This window comes from Cylas formicarius, unplaced genomic scaffold, assembly GCF_029955315.1.
Source record: "Cylas formicarius isolate icCylForm1 unplaced genomic scaffold, icCylForm1.1 PGA_scaffold_6__28_contigs__length_40554024, whole genome shotgun sequence".
NCBI classification, from domain to species: domain Eukaryota; kingdom Metazoa; phylum Arthropoda; class Insecta; order Coleoptera; family Brentidae; genus Cylas; species Cylas formicarius.
Genome location: NW_026844347.1, coordinates 35803981 through 35823270, shown reverse-complemented (window position 1 = coordinate 35823270; position 19290 = coordinate 35803981). Strand labels below are relative to the sequence as shown.

The window sequence follows — 19290 nt, the reverse complement described above, 5'->3', positions numbered from 1 at the left end:
ACATCGTTTCCCTTCCTCTTTTTGTATGCTACCCAGTGGGTTCCTCTATTTCGACGAACATCCAAATTTACGATTCCGCATTCTTGCGATCTGATTCGACGGGGTAAACTATCTCGCATAAAAACACCCCTGAAGTGAGGAATTTTTAATTTGCGCGCCAGAGATATTAAATCGACGTCGTATAGAGCCCTTCTGGGTAGCTTTATTGGGAGTTTTTTTGTTTCTTCAGATAAAGACCGAATCCGCCGCGCGGACTCTTTTTCAAGAATAGACCCGATCCCTTTTTTCCAATCTCTTCCATAGCTCGGTTATGGCGGTTGTCCTCTTCGAGTTTCTTTCGTGCGTTTTTCGCATCGATGACAGTTTTAGCGATAGCAGCGGCTCCGCCCGAGAGCGAACCTAAAGCCCCTAGCGCTCCTAATAACGGTAAAAGTGGTAAAATACCGCCCGATTTTGATTCGAACGGTATAATTCTAGGTACCCTAATTTTTTTACGTCCTCCCGCTTTTCTTACAGCGGCTCTGCCAGCTCGAAGCGCTTCCAGTGCCGATCTTCTAAGCATTTTAGGGTTATCGATATGAAACAATTGTTTCTTCTTTAATGCATTGCGAACCTTTTTCACGACACCCTGTCGAAACGAAACAGAGGGACGCCGTTGTTGACCCATACCGAGCTTACGTTTAGTTTTCATAGTCGCGGTGACAAAGAATGCGGCAGCTTTTTCACCAAACTTTGCGTCTTTAGATTTTACTCGCTGCCACGCACGCGTTTCCAATTCTTTATCCGCTTTATGACGTTCGTCTAACGATTTGTTTTGCCAATAGGCAATGTCGTGTACCTTACACGCAGCGTCCAAAGGATTCACCCCGCTATCGCCTCGGTTCAAGCGTTTTTCCAATTTTGTACCGGGACCGCAAAACTGGTAACCCGGAATGTGTACTTCAAAAGGTAACTTGTTAATAAGCGTGTTAACGAGACCACTTCCGGACGCGAAGCATAACATACTAATTAAAGGAAATTGCTTGTGTCGTATATATATATACGAGGTGTCTCGAATAAACATTGTAGTCATGCGGGTGGTGCAGCAGAAACTCAAGCTCCCCATCGATAATTTAGATTTGGTTTGCGGAGATGGTTTCTTTAACAAAAGCAAACACGGTCAACTGCTACCCAATTCATTTAGGGCGGTGTTTTGCGGACCTAGCGGTTGCGGCAAAACCAACACCATGTTAGCGCTACTCTTTAACCCCAACGGGGCAAGTTTCGAAAATGTTTACGTCTACTCAAAGTCGTTGTATCAACCAAAATATCAACTGTTATCTCGCGTATTGAGCAATGTCAAAGGAGTTGGATATTATCCCTACAGTGAAAGAGACTCGATAATCGACCCCAGCGATGCGAAAGAGAATTCTCTGTTTATTTTCGACGACGTGGCGTGCGACAAGCAAGATAAAATTCGCGAGTATTTTTCGATGTGCCGACACAAGGCCATCGACGCTATTTATCTCTGTCAGACATACTCCAAGGTACCCAAGCAATTGATACGTGACAATTGCAATATTGTCGCGTTGTTTAAACAGGATGACATGAATTTACGTCACGTTTATGATGAACATGTCTCACCCGACGTTTCATACGACACGTTTAAACAAATTTGTTCCGAGTGCTGGAAAGAAAAGTACGGATGTTTGATAATTGTCAAAGATTTCGACGTAAAAAACGGACGCTACCGCAAGGGTTTCGACAAATATATAAAAGTCGATATTTAATTGTCGATAGAAACAGTCATGAAGGCGACGTCCGCCGACATCGCCGACGCGGCGCTAAAAAAAAAAGTAAACGAGTTGTCTAGATCTATTCGAAAGAAGTATTTAACATTAAAATTGGGTAAGAGCGAAGAGGATGCGTCAATTCGGAAGCTTTTCAAACCCGTCAGCGAGCCGCTAGAACGTATAGCAAAAATAAAGCTATCACCGTCACCGGCAGAAATAAAAACTGAACGTCGAGGTGTCAAGCGGGAACACAAAAAGGAACCGAACGAAGAAACAAAAAATAAGGTTAACGTATCATTTTTGCCTATGGAAGAAATTCAGGAAACGCCGGATCCCAATAAGAGCGTTGAGATGCAAAATATCGATGAGGAGGAAGATGATGTGTTTGACACATCGAGCGTGGCCAACGCATCCCTTCAATCATACCTGGAACAATATCCAGAAATTTCCCATTCATATATTCAAAATTTATGGGTAAAATCGCCCGACACCGATATTGTTTACGGACCCGTTTACGACAAAATATCATCCAAATGGTTTCTCGGCAATAAATCGCTGGATTTTCATCAAGGATCTGGCGATATTATTGTAGACGGCGAGAGATATTCCGGTACCCGCGGCTTGTATAATTTGGTGTTTTTGAAAGATCCCATAGCATACACAAAAGACGATTTGGCACAATATAAAAAAATAATGGAGGCTACCCAGGTGCACAGGGACGCGATCGGACGTTTGAAAGGCGCATCGACTGTACCAAAATATACCAAGGTCATCCGACCCTTAATAAAATCTCAGTCGCGTTCGTACTCGTACAGCGGTCAAGGTTATAATATGCGTTATAATGACGCTCCTACTGAATATGTATACTGGGACGACGTCAATGAACTCGTAGAGCGTCTGAAATTACTAATCGCGTCGAAACACGCAGGCAACACGTCTCATGATAACGAAATAGTTTCAATCGTTGAAGAGCTAAAAGAATCAGGTTTTATACGTTAGTTTAACGATGAGTCTGGACAAGTTTGGACGTTCTAGCGCGCTGCGCTCTAAACGACCCTTCACTAATACTGTGATTAGAAGCGCCCTCGACTATATGCCAGACGGAAACGTCAATATGAACAATTTAAAAATTTGCAATGTCCAAACGCCTAGCGATGACGGTGACGTGGCTAACAAAAAATATGTGGATGAGACAAGTAATTTATTAAAAATTGCATTGAGAAAGATTATTGGACAGAAACTCGAAGCGTACACGAAAAGATTACAAATTGAAGACAAAACTAAATTCTCGCGTCTTGAAGAACAACTGAAAATGAGTAGCACTACACTCGAAAATGAAATTATGCAGTTTCGCGAAGTTTTCCACCAAAAGCTAAGCGAAATGAGCGCAAAGAAAGATTTGGAAAAGCACATGACAAAAGTCGCCGTTTTGTCACAGCAATTTCGTGATATTGTAACCAAAATGGAGCGACTTACGAACGAAAATGAGAATATAATGAAGGTATTGAAACAAAGGGTTTTAAATCCTCCATCGCAACCGAACACACATTATGAATAAAGAGAAGGTACAACTGGTTCGAGAACTGCACAAGCCGGCACGCAGAAATTATGCTCGCCGCCGGACTATAATACGAGGGATGGATGACCTGTGGCAAGCGGATCTGGCCCAATTAGATCGCTACAGCAAACAAAACAGAAATTTTAAATTCGTGCTGGTTGTGATAGACTGTTTCTCAAAATATGTATGGTGTCGCCCGTTGAAAACCAAAACCGGGGTCGAAGTCGCCAAGGCGTTTTCCAAAATTCTCAAGGACGGACGGCACCCTCAAAACTTGCAAACGGATCTCGGTAAAGAATTTTACAACGACACGTTTCTGAAACTTGTGGATAAGCATAAAATTAACCACTATAGTACGTATAGCATAAAAAAGGCCTCAATTGTCGAACGGGTGATACGTACCCTCAAAGAGAAATTGTTTCGACATTTTTCTTTACGCGGGACGTACAAATGGATCGATGTGCTCGCCTCTATCGTTGGTGAATACAATAACACAAAACATAGAACGACGGGTACGAAACCCATCGATGTGAGTAAGAGCAACGAAAAGAGAATTTTGAAAACCGCGTATAGTAGCATAAAAATATTCGGTCCTCGTAAACTTAAAGTCGGCGACATCGTTAGAATCAGCAAAGTCAAGCACGTTTTCAACAAAGGTTATACACCGAATTGGACCACGGAATTGTTTAAAATTGTTAAAGTACGGGTTACTAACCCCGTAACGTATTTGCTTCAAGATATGCAGGGTAAACCCATAATGGGCGGATTTTATGAAGAAGAATTGCAGAAGACAGTTAACCCGGACTTATATCTCGTCGAAAAGGTGTTGCGCAGACGAGGCAATATGGTTCTCGTGCGCTGGTTGGGATTGGATAAGTCGCACGATTCGTGGGTAGACAACGTAGACGTTTTGAAATAAATTTAGTCTCGATTTAGAAGTTCTGACATAAATACGTGTATATGATGGCTCAAGAGAAAATTGTGACATCCAACGAATTGTATAATTTATTGGAAAATTTCGAGTTGCAATTTCCTTCATCAGAAGTGCTCCCGTCCAGCTTCGTTCCTGTAGAGCAACAAACCAAAAAATCTGCGACCAAACGAAAACAAAGTGCGTCGGTCGTATCCCGCAAGAAGAAGAAGAAAACTACCACAAGTGAAGCGTTTGCAGCTCCAACGTCATCCGCTGATTGGCTCGAAGTGTTCACGGACGGTAGAGAAAAAAGTGTCATTTGTGAGGCATTCAATTTAAAAAGAAACTTGGCGTCTCAGTTGTCGGGATTAGAGTGCAATATCAACGAAATTGAAACACAAATTGCGCTTTTTAATACAGACTTGCAAGTGGCGCGGATGCAAGCTCAAGAGTGCAAAAGAAAACTAGAACAATTTAATAATTTAGCATTTAACGAAATTGTAAAATAGTAATAATGTATATAATAAATAAATTATACAATTACAAACTTCTGTGTAATTATTATGCGGTGTTGTGGTGGTGGTAAAAAAGAAAATAGCGTCTAAATATATACATGTTTATTCTTGTTGCAATACAATGGAATACAATCAATACATAAAAGCCTTATCTACAGTTACATATGTTATAATAAAACCACAGTATTAATAGTTCAATGGACTATCAGAAAAGCGTAACTTTTTTCCATATTTCCTCTCATCGTGAAGCATTAAATTACATTCATCTTCAGTTTCTACAGTGAACAAAACTTCTTCAAAGCAGCTTTGACACCAAAATTGTTTATCGTGATATACATCATTCAAATTATTTATATCCAGCTGTAAATGATAGTGATCCAATAAAAGTCTAAAATTTTTCTTTTTAAATTTTTTAACTAGTTGAAATATAAAGTGACAAGATTTACAAACTAAAATTTCCGAATATTTTATCCTGTAATAACTGACCCATAAACAGTAAGCGGATTCTCCGTCAAAATCAATGGTTGGAGTTGCCAAAATGCTATTTCTGTAAGACGATCCAAATCTCTTATTCAACAGAATGAATTCTAAATTTAATAAAGAATTGCCATCAGACTGGAGCGCTAATTGTTTAAGGTACCTCCATCTATATTTCGAATAATATTTAAATATTAGTATCGTTAGTTTCCAAGGCAAAGGTGACTCAAGCAAAAAATCAGCACTACACCTAATATTTTCGCAAATTGTTATAATACAAAGGCTTTCTAATGTAAGTTGTTTGACCATAATCTGTAACAAAAATATATTAAAAAATAATTACGGCACTTTATAATGTCCCCACGGAAGCGTTTCATATGAATTCGGCAAAAGATAACGTTTATCGTCTAAAGGACTCAAGGCAACTTTTGTTTGTTCGATGCTAAATACATTGTGAGTGTATGAGCGAATGGTTCGTTGAGTGGCGTACTTTTCCCTAAAATTTGTTAAGCATTCTACGTAGTCATCAAATGAAATTTTATTTTTTACAATATTGTACTGAATACCCTTTGACTTTTTAACTACCGAACCCGTTAAAATTTTGAAAGTATACATTTTCGACCTTAACCCCGCATAATGACTAATGATGGTGCCATTAGTCTCATCCTTCATCAACCCCAAAACCTTTTTGTTGATTTGCGGTATATTATAGGGATTGTCATTAGGATAATCAGACGTGTCAAATTTTGTTAAATCGGCCTTAATAACGCTTTCATATGCGTCATAACATTTGATATTATAAATGAAACTGTCCGTATCCATGTATTGAATTTTACATTTTTCGGGACCCAAATTTGGAAGCATGTAATTATAATGAAACTCGTACATGGTCGTTTTCGACAAATCCAATATGGACATTCCAATATAAAGTGGCTTATTAAAGCAAAGTTCCGATTTTTTTAATTCTATAAGCAACAAATTGTTATCAAGTATGGTTCTACTGTGAAATCTAGGACTAGAAATTAAATTTTTCGCACCGTAGCGACCATCCCACGCTTTAACAAATTTAACAATACGATGCTTGCGAATGTTTTCCATTGTTTTACCGTAAGCGGCATTATTAAACAATTTGTATAAATTTATACCAAATTTTGTCTTTGCTTGGGTTCTTAATTTATTATTATGATCGATATAACATTTCAACCAACGAGATTGGTTAAATTTTAATATTTTGTGAATTTTCTTTAGTACGAGACCGTTTTTGAGAGCCTGTTTTAAATTGCGATAGTGTATGACGTATTTTTCTTTATTATACAAAGTAGTCATTAGTTTTGGTAACTTTGAATTGGGGGGCACTCGATGTTCGGCACAAAATGGAAAATCTCTATGTGTGTCATGTAATTTCTGCGGGTATTCCAGGTCTACCTCTAGGATATATCCTTGGGAAGATTCATCTGGAATGTTCATGACATTAAATGAATCAATCTCTTGATGAGACATCCAGTCGAATCCTCCGTAAGGAAGAGGCTCGCACATGGCCTTGCCATAGAGGTTATTGACGTCAAAGTACATGATATAGGAATCATCCCTGGATGAATCGTAGTTGGGCATATATTTATTGTTGGCCTCCGCATATCTACCAACACACACCGAAATTCCACCTCGTATAGCCCGCTCGATAAACATAATTTGGTCAATGTCGCGCAAAAGTTCTAAACGACATTTTGTGAATCTAAGCATGCAATCCCATGTATACCCGGGCATACTGAAATACCACGCCGGATCCAAAACGTGTGTTGCCATACAAGTTTTTCGAAAATTTTCGAATATATCTGCCAGAAGAATAACGTCGGTTTTTAAATACAAATCTGAATACTCGCCTAAATTTTTTATTTCAAACGACTGCCAAACACTTTGTGCGTGGGAATATTTTTCTTCACTAATATTGCTTTCACTTAATTTATTATAGAATTCTTCAATCGGGGGTAAAGTTGTTTCATTTAATTTGTCTATATGGTCGATGTAATCGTAACAAAAAATACCTTTTTGCGACAGTAAATTTAATTTTGATTCGTCGAGATCGGAAAATTCTTTTCTTAAAATATATAGTTCATTTTTATCCATACTGGAAACTAAATTATCCAGAGATGCTCCCAAAAATCTAAACGAATCTATAAATCTAAATTTTATGTTATAATCAGGTTCGAAATATGTAAAAGAGATGTATTTTTCCTTATTAACCGGAACTATGGATACATAGCTTTTTTTTGCTAAAACCGGAAGCAGGAAGTGGCTATCGTATCCAGAAAGGTTCTGGAATACTACGGGCACTACAAATATTTTTTTAAAATTTAAATTACAAGCCTGATGGGCAAAACCTCTAAATTTACCAGTAAAATGATCATGGTCACGAACAATAACATCTTCTTTTAAAAAAGGTTTTTCACAAATATGACAATGACTCGACCTTTGATCTAGACTAATTTCACTATCCATTGGTATAATATCCTTAAATTTTGAACGAACAAATTTTGATAAATTAGATATTTCCTCCACGAACCAATCAATACAATCTAGACCACGATAACTTTTGAAAAATGATATTGAATCATCATAAGAACATTTAAAGTAATATGCAGCACTGTAAGCTTCGTGCTTTTGGTATTTCGAGGTTTTATCTGAAATTTTCAAATTTACTTTTCTCAATTGACTCTCAAAATCGGCGTAAATTACAAACGGAGTCCTTTGTTTATATATATGGTTTCGAAATTCAACGTAATCATATTTGGGAAAAGACACTTTATACTCATTGAAACTGGAACATATTGTTTCGTGGTCATGTAGACGAGTTTCGTTATTGAAATAATTCAAACACCTATCGCAAATGTATTTCTTGTGATTATATTTACTGAGCTGTGAGGAAACTAATCGAGACAAATTTTTAATGTAACAATAGTGATATTTTATTTCTTCATAATCATTATCTTGCGGATCAGGATCAAAATCATTAACTTTTGGATAATATTTATTTTGTATTAACAACAAATTTGAATGTTTTTCGCGTTTTTCTTTTGTTAATCGTGCAGGTAACACGGAAAAAAAACTAGTTTTTTCATTTTTATTAAACTCTAAGATATAAACATTGATGGAAATATCATTGTCTTTTTCAAATTTGCTTATTTTATTCATTTCCATAGGTGTTTGTAAATTTTCAGTTTTCAAAACACTTTTGTAGTATGGATATGAAGAGGGTAAATACTGACGAAAACGTGCTGGAAAGAGTCCGCATACAACTGACCAATAAAAACACGCTTGATCGTCATTTCTAATGTTAATACAAGCCCTTTTATTCGCAATTTCTTTAGGCAACTCAACGAAGGATGACCCGTTACCCATTTCAAATTTATTAATGTTAATCTCTAAATAAATAATATTATTTAAAGCCCACCCGGAATCACGTTCCTGAAACTCTGACATTTGATTTAAAATTTTATCTTGCACATTTTCAACAAACCAATCATTCAATTCTGTTCCTAAATCAACTACAGCATTTCCGGTACTCAGATATTTAACATCAACTTCGCCTTGGACATCATTTTTTGCCTTAATAAATTCACCGCAAAATGTGGTATTTACTTTCAGCAATAAAAATTTCTTTAAAATTTGACTAATTTTTTGTTGAAATATTGGACGAGAATCGTTTAAAAATTGAATTAAATCTTTATGAAGTAAATTAATTATGACACCAGTCTGAACTCTTCCCTGGAAACACGACGCTACCGATTCCCATACAACCATTTCATTTGTGTTTGTCTCGCGGCTACTACTTTGTAATCCCAATCCAAAATGCTTATGTTGATAATTAAGAATAATTTTTCTAATAGCTTTCAGATGTTGAATTGTAGTTTGTAATTTTCTTTTTAACCCAATAGATAAATCCTTTTCGTTAGAAACGATTTGGTTGCAAGATTCAATATTTTTATTTAGTCTCCTAAGCCACACATCACTATCTCTAAGAGTGAACTTGTCGGAAATATGCTTTTTTAATTTTTGTAAGGTTAAAATTAAGATTTGCGCTCTATGAATGATCTGCTTTACGCGCATCGTGGTTTATTAAATATATAACAGTAAATAAGACTTACCCTGTATAATATGTTGATTAATTTTGAATTATTTTGAATTTCTTTAAAGAGTTGGGCTTTCCAATATCTTTGGATCCCTCGTAGACCAGTTTGTACTGCCCCGACGCAAAGTGTTCTAGTCTCGGACGGAAAGCTTCTGTCACGCGAGTAGGAAGAAATACTACGGAATTTTCTAATTGCAGCAACACGGAATTGCCAAATTTTGTATTAACAATTTTGGCTCTAGTAATTTTAAACGGAACGCCTATCGGCAATTCATGCAGTTTGACAATCGGCTGCTCAAAATCACCTTCTGCAAGACAGGTTTGATTCAGTTGACTTAAGTCCATCTATAAATTATTATTAATTATTTTATCTCAAAATTAAAAAAATAAAAAAAACTTACGCTTAAGATTGGCTGCTATTCTATTTGCGGTTACGGGTTGAGAGTACTAAGATGATCTTTAAGACCTTTATAAAATAATAACAAATGTTAAAGAATTAAAATAAGACAATAAAAAAGGTACTTACTGCTTTTTTGTACGAACACCAAACCACTAAGTTAGCTTCCACGTTGCACGAATAATACCAAAAACAACTACTGACAAAACAGAGAAAAATGAGATGTATTTATACGGTGCGAGAATACTTTCTAAAAGTTAACAAACGAAGACACCTCCACATGCGTTGCAACAAATTTTTCCCATTACGTTAATCCCACGGAGCAAATATAAAGGGGGCAATTAATTATTATTCTCAACAAGCAAAACAACTCGACATTTAGACTCGGCGCGTTATGAAATTCCACATCCCATACGGAGATTGTAAAAAATGAAAGCAAGTTGGCCTTGATCTTTTGCGGCAACATACGTTCGTCCAACGTCCGAAGCGGTTGCGTTCCCGTGTGAAAGCGTGTTGACCCTGAGACTCCTATCTGCACGGTTGTCTGGCGACAACATCGCGTCTATTCAAATCGGCGTTGGTGCTTGTGGGTTGAAGACCTTTCGACTTTTAATTCAACCATGGAAGGAGTGCATGTGTATAAATACGTTGCATGTGTATTATAGACTATATTCAGTGCAATGAATACAGAAGTGCGATGTCCATTTCCCTACGACCCTACAACTGGTAAGTTTTATATTTTAATTACCTTTATACAGTGCGCGTCTTTTCTTGTGGGTTTCAGTTTGGGTTATCACTTTTTTGGTTAGTTTCTACCTGTTTTTAAAATATGATACTCATCTTTTTTACGTTGCATAATAACCGATTTAAATTGAGTGTTTTTAATAGCTTTTAAATGACAGTGAATGGAAAAGGGAATTTTGGCTTTTAAAAAATAAACAATTTTTAAATTTGTTTCAAAAATGTGCGTTTTATGGGGAAAACGCGAAATATGTTTTATTTTTTGTACTAAAAAATTGCAGTTTGCCTTTTTGACAATAATAATCGAATTAAATTGAGCGTTTTTAATATCTTTTAAATGACAGTGAATAGGGAATTTTGGCTTTTAAAAAATAAACAATTTTTTAAAAATTATTTGATGACCCCCCACTTACTGAAAGTTTTGTTTCAAAAATGTGCGTTTTATGGGGAAAACGCGAAATATATACATATTTTTGTTTATTTTTTGTACTAAAAAATTACAGTTTGTCCTTTTGACAATAATACACGTACATTTAAATGACAGTGAATTGAAACGTGAATTTTGGTATGCGCGTATAACTTAAAAAACAATTTTTAAAATTATTTGATAACCCCCCTTTTTGGAAGTTTTGTTTAAAAAAAAAAATGTGTGTTTTATAGGAAACGCTACATATCATACTTTGTTTTGTTCTAGAAAAAATCGCGGTTTGTCCGTATGACAAGTCGCATATTATGTTGGCGCATCGCTTAGGGCGTCACATATTCAAATCACACAAAGAGTACCGGGGGTTAGAATTCCCGGTACGACATGAAACGACAAGGGAACATCACCAGCAGCAGGAGCAACCCGGTGGATCAAAAGAAGAGCAGCAGGAGTACCCGGGTGGGTGGTCGACGGAGTGGGACGGCGAGGAGTGCACTTCGTATTTAGATTTCCTCCGGGAACGGGAAGAAGAACAACGCAAGGAACAGGAACAATGGGATGGTCGACTGAATCGACATAAAAAGAAGAAGAAACTCCTCGCCAGACCAATTTTATAAATAAAATAAAATAAAATGTATTAAAATTCAAGTTTATTTAATTATCCTCCCGATCCACCGCGTCACCGCGCCGCACCGTCACCGCCCTCTACCGGGGGGGCCTACGACGGTCGGAGCGCGCGACATCTAGCAGCGACGGGCGGAACCGGGGCAAAACAGGACGCTACACAAGCTGGCGACATCTAGCAGCGACGGGCGGAACCGGGGCAAAACAGGACGCTACACAAGCTGGGTGGGGGGCGGAGCGCACTCTGGTAGACAGGGGGGACACTAGGACGCCACGCGCGGGGGGCCCCCGCTGCGGGGGGGTTAGGAAATTGAGGTTATGTACGGTTTCTGTTGCTTATATCGGCACTATACATCTACTTCTGGGTTCAGTGACTCTGTCGACTCTATAAACAACGAAAAATCCGAGAATCTATAGAAATATTTAAGCAACATAACAATCTCAGAGACGATGTTTACTTCCCTCATTTAGCTCCGCCCCCCTCAAAGAACATATAAGCAGGTACACAGTAAAATGCGAGCCAGTATCGTTAAGCCCTGAAGAAGACAACAGCATAATTGAACTGAGGTGGCTTTTACTTGATGAAAATCCATTTATCAAAATAAATAAGAACTAAAAGTTCAGATTTTCACGAAATTATATCAAATGTGATAACGACACGGTGTTGTCGAAACAATTGTCATGTCATAATATATAATTTCGTGAAAATCTGAACTTTTGGTTCTTATTTATTTTTTTTAGTCTAAACATGTTACCTAAGATTTTTGGTGAAGAATTTTTGATTTCGCTTCAATTTGGCGTAAAATTAGATAAATAAGTACGCAACATGACGTCGGTCGGGTCGCCTATGACGACAGTACTACGTCAAAATCCTTGTTGGGGAATTTTGTTATTACTTTTTCTTTATTCGGTTGTCGGGAGACGGACCGGAATCGGATCGTAACAGTCGGATCGAAGGCACTGGAAATGGCGAAAAATCCTTCGAATTCTAATAAAACGCATAGTTAAGCGTTTAAAGAGCCTCGTCAGTAAAATTCACCGTTGACGAAAATACTGCGGGGGACTGAAAACAATCCGTTTGCACGAAAGAAAGGCTCGATTTCGATTTTTGATTCGTACGTGGAACGCGGCTAATATTGTCGTCGAATTAGACGAACGTTTCGCGTCCGGTTAACCGGAAGTAACGCGGTAATTCTAGAACGCTCGATTTATGAGAGTATTGAACAGGAAATTCGAATTTTAACGCCATTATTCGGCATTTTGCCGCACACGGTACTAGACGCTGCACTCTCGGGATGCTATTAAACGGGAATTTCTTAGTGCTCGATATGGCCCGTATATTATTTACAACCATCGAAATGTAGAGAGGGCGGGTAAAGTGCGCGGCTTAATACGGTCCTGACAATGCTAAGCGGACCACGATGTGAAAAGCGTAGGAATGCGGCGAATCGAGAAATTCGTTGAACTTTGACATATTAACTCCCAATAATGTTCTTACTTATATTAGTAATTGCTCCCGCATATGTCATTTATTAAGGAAAACGATTTTAACTTTGAATTATTAAGAAAAAATTATAAAGACAATCTATTCAATATCGAAAATTGTAAACTTGGACCAGAAATATAGTGCTTTTGCAACCGACCGCGTGATCAACTTTGCCCATTGTTTATTACTCCAAAACCGCAGCCAAGCGGGATATAAGTAGTATGTTTTCAATTTTTTCTTCCGAGCAATTCTTAAAACATGTACATAAAAAAATTAGTACAAAGTAATAATTTATTACGTTCTATTTCACTAAATTTCTACATAGTATCATTATTAATATACCAAATATTTTTTTTATAAAACTTGTGGATTCCTCCTGCCTGGATTTTTGCTGAGTCGAAGTTGCTGACGTTTCGCCAATCATCCTGTTGGCTTCTTCAGAGCCTGGCTGAAACTGACCCAACCATTTCTGGACCCAGCATGAAGAATTATTATGCGTTTTCCATGTGAAGGCGGTGGATTATATTTTTGGTCGTGTTATACCTGTTCTGTGTCTCCTTTAACCCAAAAAAACATTGAGAGTAGATTTAAATGAAATCAGTTTCATACAGACAACTTACGTGAGTTAGAGATAGTAGGTTATAAACTAAAGCGAAATACAGTAACGGGATGTATTGGTAATCAAATGAAAACACCAAAATAACACCCCTTATAGACCATCGCCCGCTGGTAGATGATATTAATGCTCACAGTTCAATGATTAATCAGTATAAAGTCAACATTTCGCCTAGGTTTGTAGGTAGGTACCATTAGGACCCTAAAAATTTGCAGATATGTTCTATCAGGAATGCAGAAAACGAAATTATTGATAGCTTACATTAATGTGTAAGTGAGGATCGATAATTAAATGGTCTTACGGGTGTAAAACGCAGACAAGGCACAAACAATGATTGGCCAACAAGCAGTCATTAAAACTAAACAAAGAATTGTGAAAAGGATGATGAACAACGGAATAAAATGGTTTATAATTTATAATTTAATGATACATTTCAGGACTACTTGCTAAAGACCACAGAAGAGAAAAGAGTATATTTGGGGGGAACAACTATACAAACAAACAGACAACAAAGTATACCCTTTATGGTATTAACCTATAAACTAAATAAAAACCCCTAACAATCCTGTTCCATATTGTCCATTTGAACTTAATGCAACTCAAAAAAATTATAACTCTAAATACATATCTGAATTTGTTATAGACATTTGCCTAATAGTAATTGTATCATAGTAGTCTTAACTGGGTGGTGGTTTTGTCAACTTCGAAGATGTTACAATTTATAAATCTTCTGAATTCCTCCAGTTGACGTCTCGCCAATCATCCTGTTTGGCTTCAAGATAAAGAATTTCTTAGTCATTTAAACTCTATACACCCTAACATACGTTTTACCATATAATTAGAAACCAATAATCTCCAATTCTTAGACAGTCTGGTGAATAGAAAATTAGACCTAACATTACATCATTCTGTTTACGGAACATCAACAGAATTAAAACAACTTACCAACTCTCTTTGGTTTACTAATTTCTACAATAAAGATATGAAGCGTTTCATTGCCAAATACACCTAACCACGACCTTCAATAAAAAAGAGTCCGAAAGCATACTTGCCACTGTGGTCTTTCATTCCATTCAAAACACCACTGGCCAGATATCGAAAGTTTTACAATTTTTACAGATTCACAACTCATCCAAAAAATCTCTCAACATCTTCGATCAAAAAAAAAACATCAACTTGGTTAAAAGAATATGAAAGAGCCTTAAGACTACGACAAATAAAGTTAACAGCAGCTGCTGAACACAATCATCAATAGTGAATTCTTGGACGTAATCCAAATCTCTATCAAAGGAAAATCCGAGAATCCATAATAAATCTCTAAACAATAATAACCTTTCACCAATATATCAAACAGCCATCCGAGTCATCATATTCCTGCTCGTTTTCCCACATTCCTCTCAGAGCAAATGGCATTAAGCAAAAAATATTTGTGTGTCTCTAGTTTTAAATCTCAAAATGTCAATTATGTGTCCTGGCATGCCAAAAAATTATTTGAAAAACGATCGCAAAAGATAAATTTGGATTTTTTAAATTACTGTCTAAATTAGCAACATCATTTCTTCCTATCTTTAGAGAGAAGTGTGACTTAGAGAAATTTCGGTTAAACTGCCTTTTTTTATTAATTTGCAATTTTCAAAGGTTGATGATTATTTTAGGGTTTTATGGATCTTACTAATTACTTAAAAAATTATTTAAAAGTCCATTAAGTTGTAGTTTTGGTTAGTTCAAATTAAGAAAATAAAATAATATACAAGATGTTCAATTATAAAAAGTCACTGGCACTGCTAAATTTCCTAATACCGTCGCCCTAACTGAGACACCCGGTATACGTGGACACTTTAAATTATTTTAGCTCTTTTGTCATTGCCAGAAAGTAAAGAACTCCTATTTATAGTAGTAGTATCGCTAAAATGCTTCGACGTGCACGCCAGCGAACTGCAATTTGCAACTGTAAGCTCTAATCGAAAATTGGAAAGATCGTTTCGCAGATAGGAGGGAAATGGCATTCCTAACGAGAAACGGGTACAAGGCATTCTTCCCCTCCCTATGCATAACTTTGCTGTCTCGAGTGTGTCGAAACAGAACTTCGCAAATTTATTTTTCCGAATTGGATTGTACGAAGTTTACTAGCCTGTAGACGTGCGGCAGTTTAAATTGGTCGTCGTATATTTTGAAATCCACCTACAGCAATTATTAAATGAACCAGCAAAAAATGTTGACATAAAAGTATGGTTTTTCTCATTAATTTTCTTCACGTACCAAAACTGTTTTCAAAAGTTTCTTTTAAAAAATATTCCGGATAATTTGGATTGAATTTTGATTGAATTTTAATGGATAAACTCCCATATCGGCGTGCTACAAAAAGCACCAAATTAATTAAGATTAATTAAGTACAAAAACTGATATTCAAGAATGTGGGTTACAAAATGAAAAAGCAACTTCCCCCATACCCTTGTAAATTCAACTCCATAGAACATTTATGGCACCAAGTAAAATCAAATTTAAAAATAGACAATGTTCCGAGTGTGATTTGTAAAATTTTGACGTTTGTCAATTCTGTCAATGTACCCAAAAACTAACGGTCGTAGAAGAAGTATAGTATGCAACACGTTTAGTAAACTTTTTAAGTCACTCGTATATTAAACACTCGCTTCGCTGCGCTCCGCTCGTGAGTCAAATGTCATTTACCGCACTTGTTGCATAATATACTATTAAAAATTGAACATTTTTACATTTACATACAAAATAACGTAGAGCCAAATGTGATTAATCTTAATGACGACTATGAGGATGCAGCCTAATTAGATTTGGAATAATAACGGTAATTGTTACTAATTTGTATACAGGGTGTTTTCCAATTCAATGTCTATAATTAAGGGGCCGATTTTTGGGTCTATTTTAAAACAAAAACATGAGCAGAGGTAAGGTGTTTTAATTTTGGTTCAATGGCTCGAGCTGAGATACTTTTACGACTTCGTAGACTAGAGAGTTAATTAATAATAACCGATAATTTAAGGTACACAATGACCCAATGTTAGGTCTGATTTTCTATTAATCAGAATATCTAAGAATGGGAGGTTGTTATTAGTTTCTATTTCAATGGTAAAACATATGTTGAGGTGTTTATAAATGTCTAATAAAATTTTGGTTTTAGATGGATGGTGTCTAGAACTTTCTTTTCAAAGGCTTCCATAAATATATTTCCGATGACTGGTGATAGTGGAGAAGCCATAGCAGTTCCCGATGTTTGTTCAAAAATTTGACCATTATAAGAAAAAAATGTTCCAGACAAGCATTTATCAATTAAGGTGAGAAGGTTTGGTTACAGATTATCGGATTCTAATATATCTAAAATGGTGGTGAGAGTTTCAGGAAGAGGAACTTTAGAAAACTAAGCAGAATATCTTGTGTATCTAATGTAATGCTTTTTATTTGTTCAGTGAAGTGAAAGGAATTAAGTAGGAGACTGTCAGTTTTCCCTGTAAAGGGTTTTAATTAGGAAGCTAGATATTTTGTTGGTGCTGACAATAGGTGGTTTGTAAATCTTTGGGAGTTCGTACAGACGACGAATTTTAGAGTCATGAGGGGTGACAGATTTTTTGACGGAGTCTGATAAAGAAGAAGCTTTAATGATAGATTTAAGGATGCCTTCCAGAGATGACGTAGAATCTTTTTTAAGTTGATATGATCAGTCTCATTTGTGTTCATGGCCACCGTAGCATTTCCTTTTAGGATTGCGATGTCGGGATTAGATTTTAGAGATTTTAGGCTAATGCGTTCAGGCTTTGCAATATTAGATTTAGGGGGTTTTTGTTTTTTTAAGGATTTTTGCGGTTCAGTTTTGCAACGGAAAACAGGGCATGCAACGAAGCGAAAATTGTTTCAAAAATATCGCTACCCGTCGACACGACGGCCCATTTTAAAAATGTATTAAGTTAATTTTCCACGGGAAAACGAAATCCGTATAGCGCGCCGGCATATTGTTCCTATAAAAATACGAAACGGCCGCCTTTTCCTTCTTTTATTTGCAGCTTATATAAGAGGTAGGAGTAAGCTCGGGGGCAGCGCGGTATAATGTTTACTTTGAGCTTCTATATGAAGTTTAAAACAAAGCCTCGTACGTTCCGTTTAAGAGCCAGTAAATGAAATATTAAAGTTTGGTCGGTTATTATTCTCCCCCAGTTTTGGTTTAAAAACCAGAAGCTCACCGGCGGGTATTTGTCCATGTCGACGTTGCTTATTGTGGTTGACGGAAATCCATCCGACGATGGGTTATAAATAGTTACGGCAGGAGGAGAAGGGGTTTAATATTCCCGATGGTGGTGCTGCTGGCAACAAACAGACCGACAGGGTTAATTTTGAAAGATAGAAAAAAAAAGTGTAAATACAAAAGTTTGAAGATTTTTGCTCTATTATCTTATGCAAATGTCAGAAAAACAAACGACGATCGCAAGTTGTCAAAATCATTTTTTTTAATATGGAGTGCCCTATATATTATTAGCTCAAATCGTAGATCTTGTTTTCCTGATTTCAAAAACATATAGTTTATTGACATTCCATTTAGCCGTTTTTGAGATATTTCACTTTAAAAATAGTTATCATTCGATTTCTGGACAATAGCCATATTGTTTAAAAATGGTCAAGTCTGCCTTGATAGCAACCATATTATCTATGTCTGCAATTGATTCAACAATGTTCTACTAAGTTGAATAACTTAACGGACATAATATTACAAGAATTAATGTAATGTAATTAAACAATTTGAGGATCGAAATAGTGTCACACACACACACACAGAAAGAAATTTTGATGAAGTCCTCAATATATTATTATACTATTGTGACACACATCATGACCTTCAGTTATACTTGCTTAATTTTTATATTTCATATTTTTCGGAAAATCCTGAATACTCTATGCCTGACGTTAAAAAATTATCCGGAAAGTCCTACAGTCCTAAGTTTCACCCGTATAAGTTGCTTCCAGTGCAAAATTTAACCGATTTTGCACTGAAACGTATAGAAGATCTCAAGAAGCTGGAAATTTTCTAAACAAAATAATATTTACGGGTGAGGGTTCGTTTATAACAGCAGGTGTAGTTAATAGGAAGAATACACATTTTTGGTCCACTAATAATCCACACAAAATCAAGGCAGCGAAAATCCAAGCACGGACGTCAGTTACTCTACGGTGTGGTACGTGATATTTAAGTTTCCTTGCAACAGAACAAGAACAATTGTTAGAAAATGTGCCAGTTATGAATTATTTGAATTGAATTTGTTATCAAAATGGCGGACCAACACCCCCGACCTAAATCCCCGTGACATTTTTGTGGGGATACTTAAAAAATAAAATTTATTATAATAGGCATGAAAGTTTACAAGTGATAAGAGAAAGACTTAATATAGTTTTACAAGACCTAAGCAGAGAAAACCCTGATTTTATCACTTCGCGTATTAATAGGAAATTGAAAGGAAATATTGGAGATTATGAAATGTGGTGTAAAAATGCATTAATTATTGACATTTTTATAAATGAATAATATATTTTTATTATTTGGCGTTTTTCTTCCTTAGTATAACCCATTTGAAATGTCTTAAGTTATTTAACTTACATTGCAGATCTTTAGTTTTGATCAGTT

The 19290-nt window shown here is 36.3% G+C and overlaps 2 protein-coding genes across 13 annotated transcripts in view; one reads left to right on the top strand and one right to left on the bottom strand.

Moving 5' to 3' along the window:
- LOC132704166 (diuretic hormone receptor-like) overlaps positions 1-19290 on the bottom strand; it is a 325297-nt gene that overhangs the window by 116584 nt on the left and 189423 nt on the right. The gene's annotated exons all lie outside the window — the stretch shown is intronic.
- LOC132703988 (uncharacterized) lies at positions 9780-11822 on the top strand. The gene is made up of 2 exons (XM_060673569.1): positions 9780-10484; positions 11194-11822. Exons 1-2 carry the CDS (start codon positions 10439-10441, stop codon positions 11538-11540), a joined length of 393 nt encoding a protein of 130 aa, XP_060529552.1. The 5' UTR covers positions 9780-10438; the 3' UTR covers positions 11541-11822.

Bases quoted from the DNA above. Each gene is read 5' to 3' on its own strand.
- LOC132703988 (XM_060673569.1), top strand. From the start codon at position 10,439: ATGAATACAGAAGTGCGATGTCCATTTCCCTACGACCCTACAACTG. The intron at 10,485-11,193 runs GTAAGTTTTATA...GTTTTGTTCTAG, and splicing joins TCCCTACGACCCTACAACTG to AAAAAATCGCGGTTTGTCCG.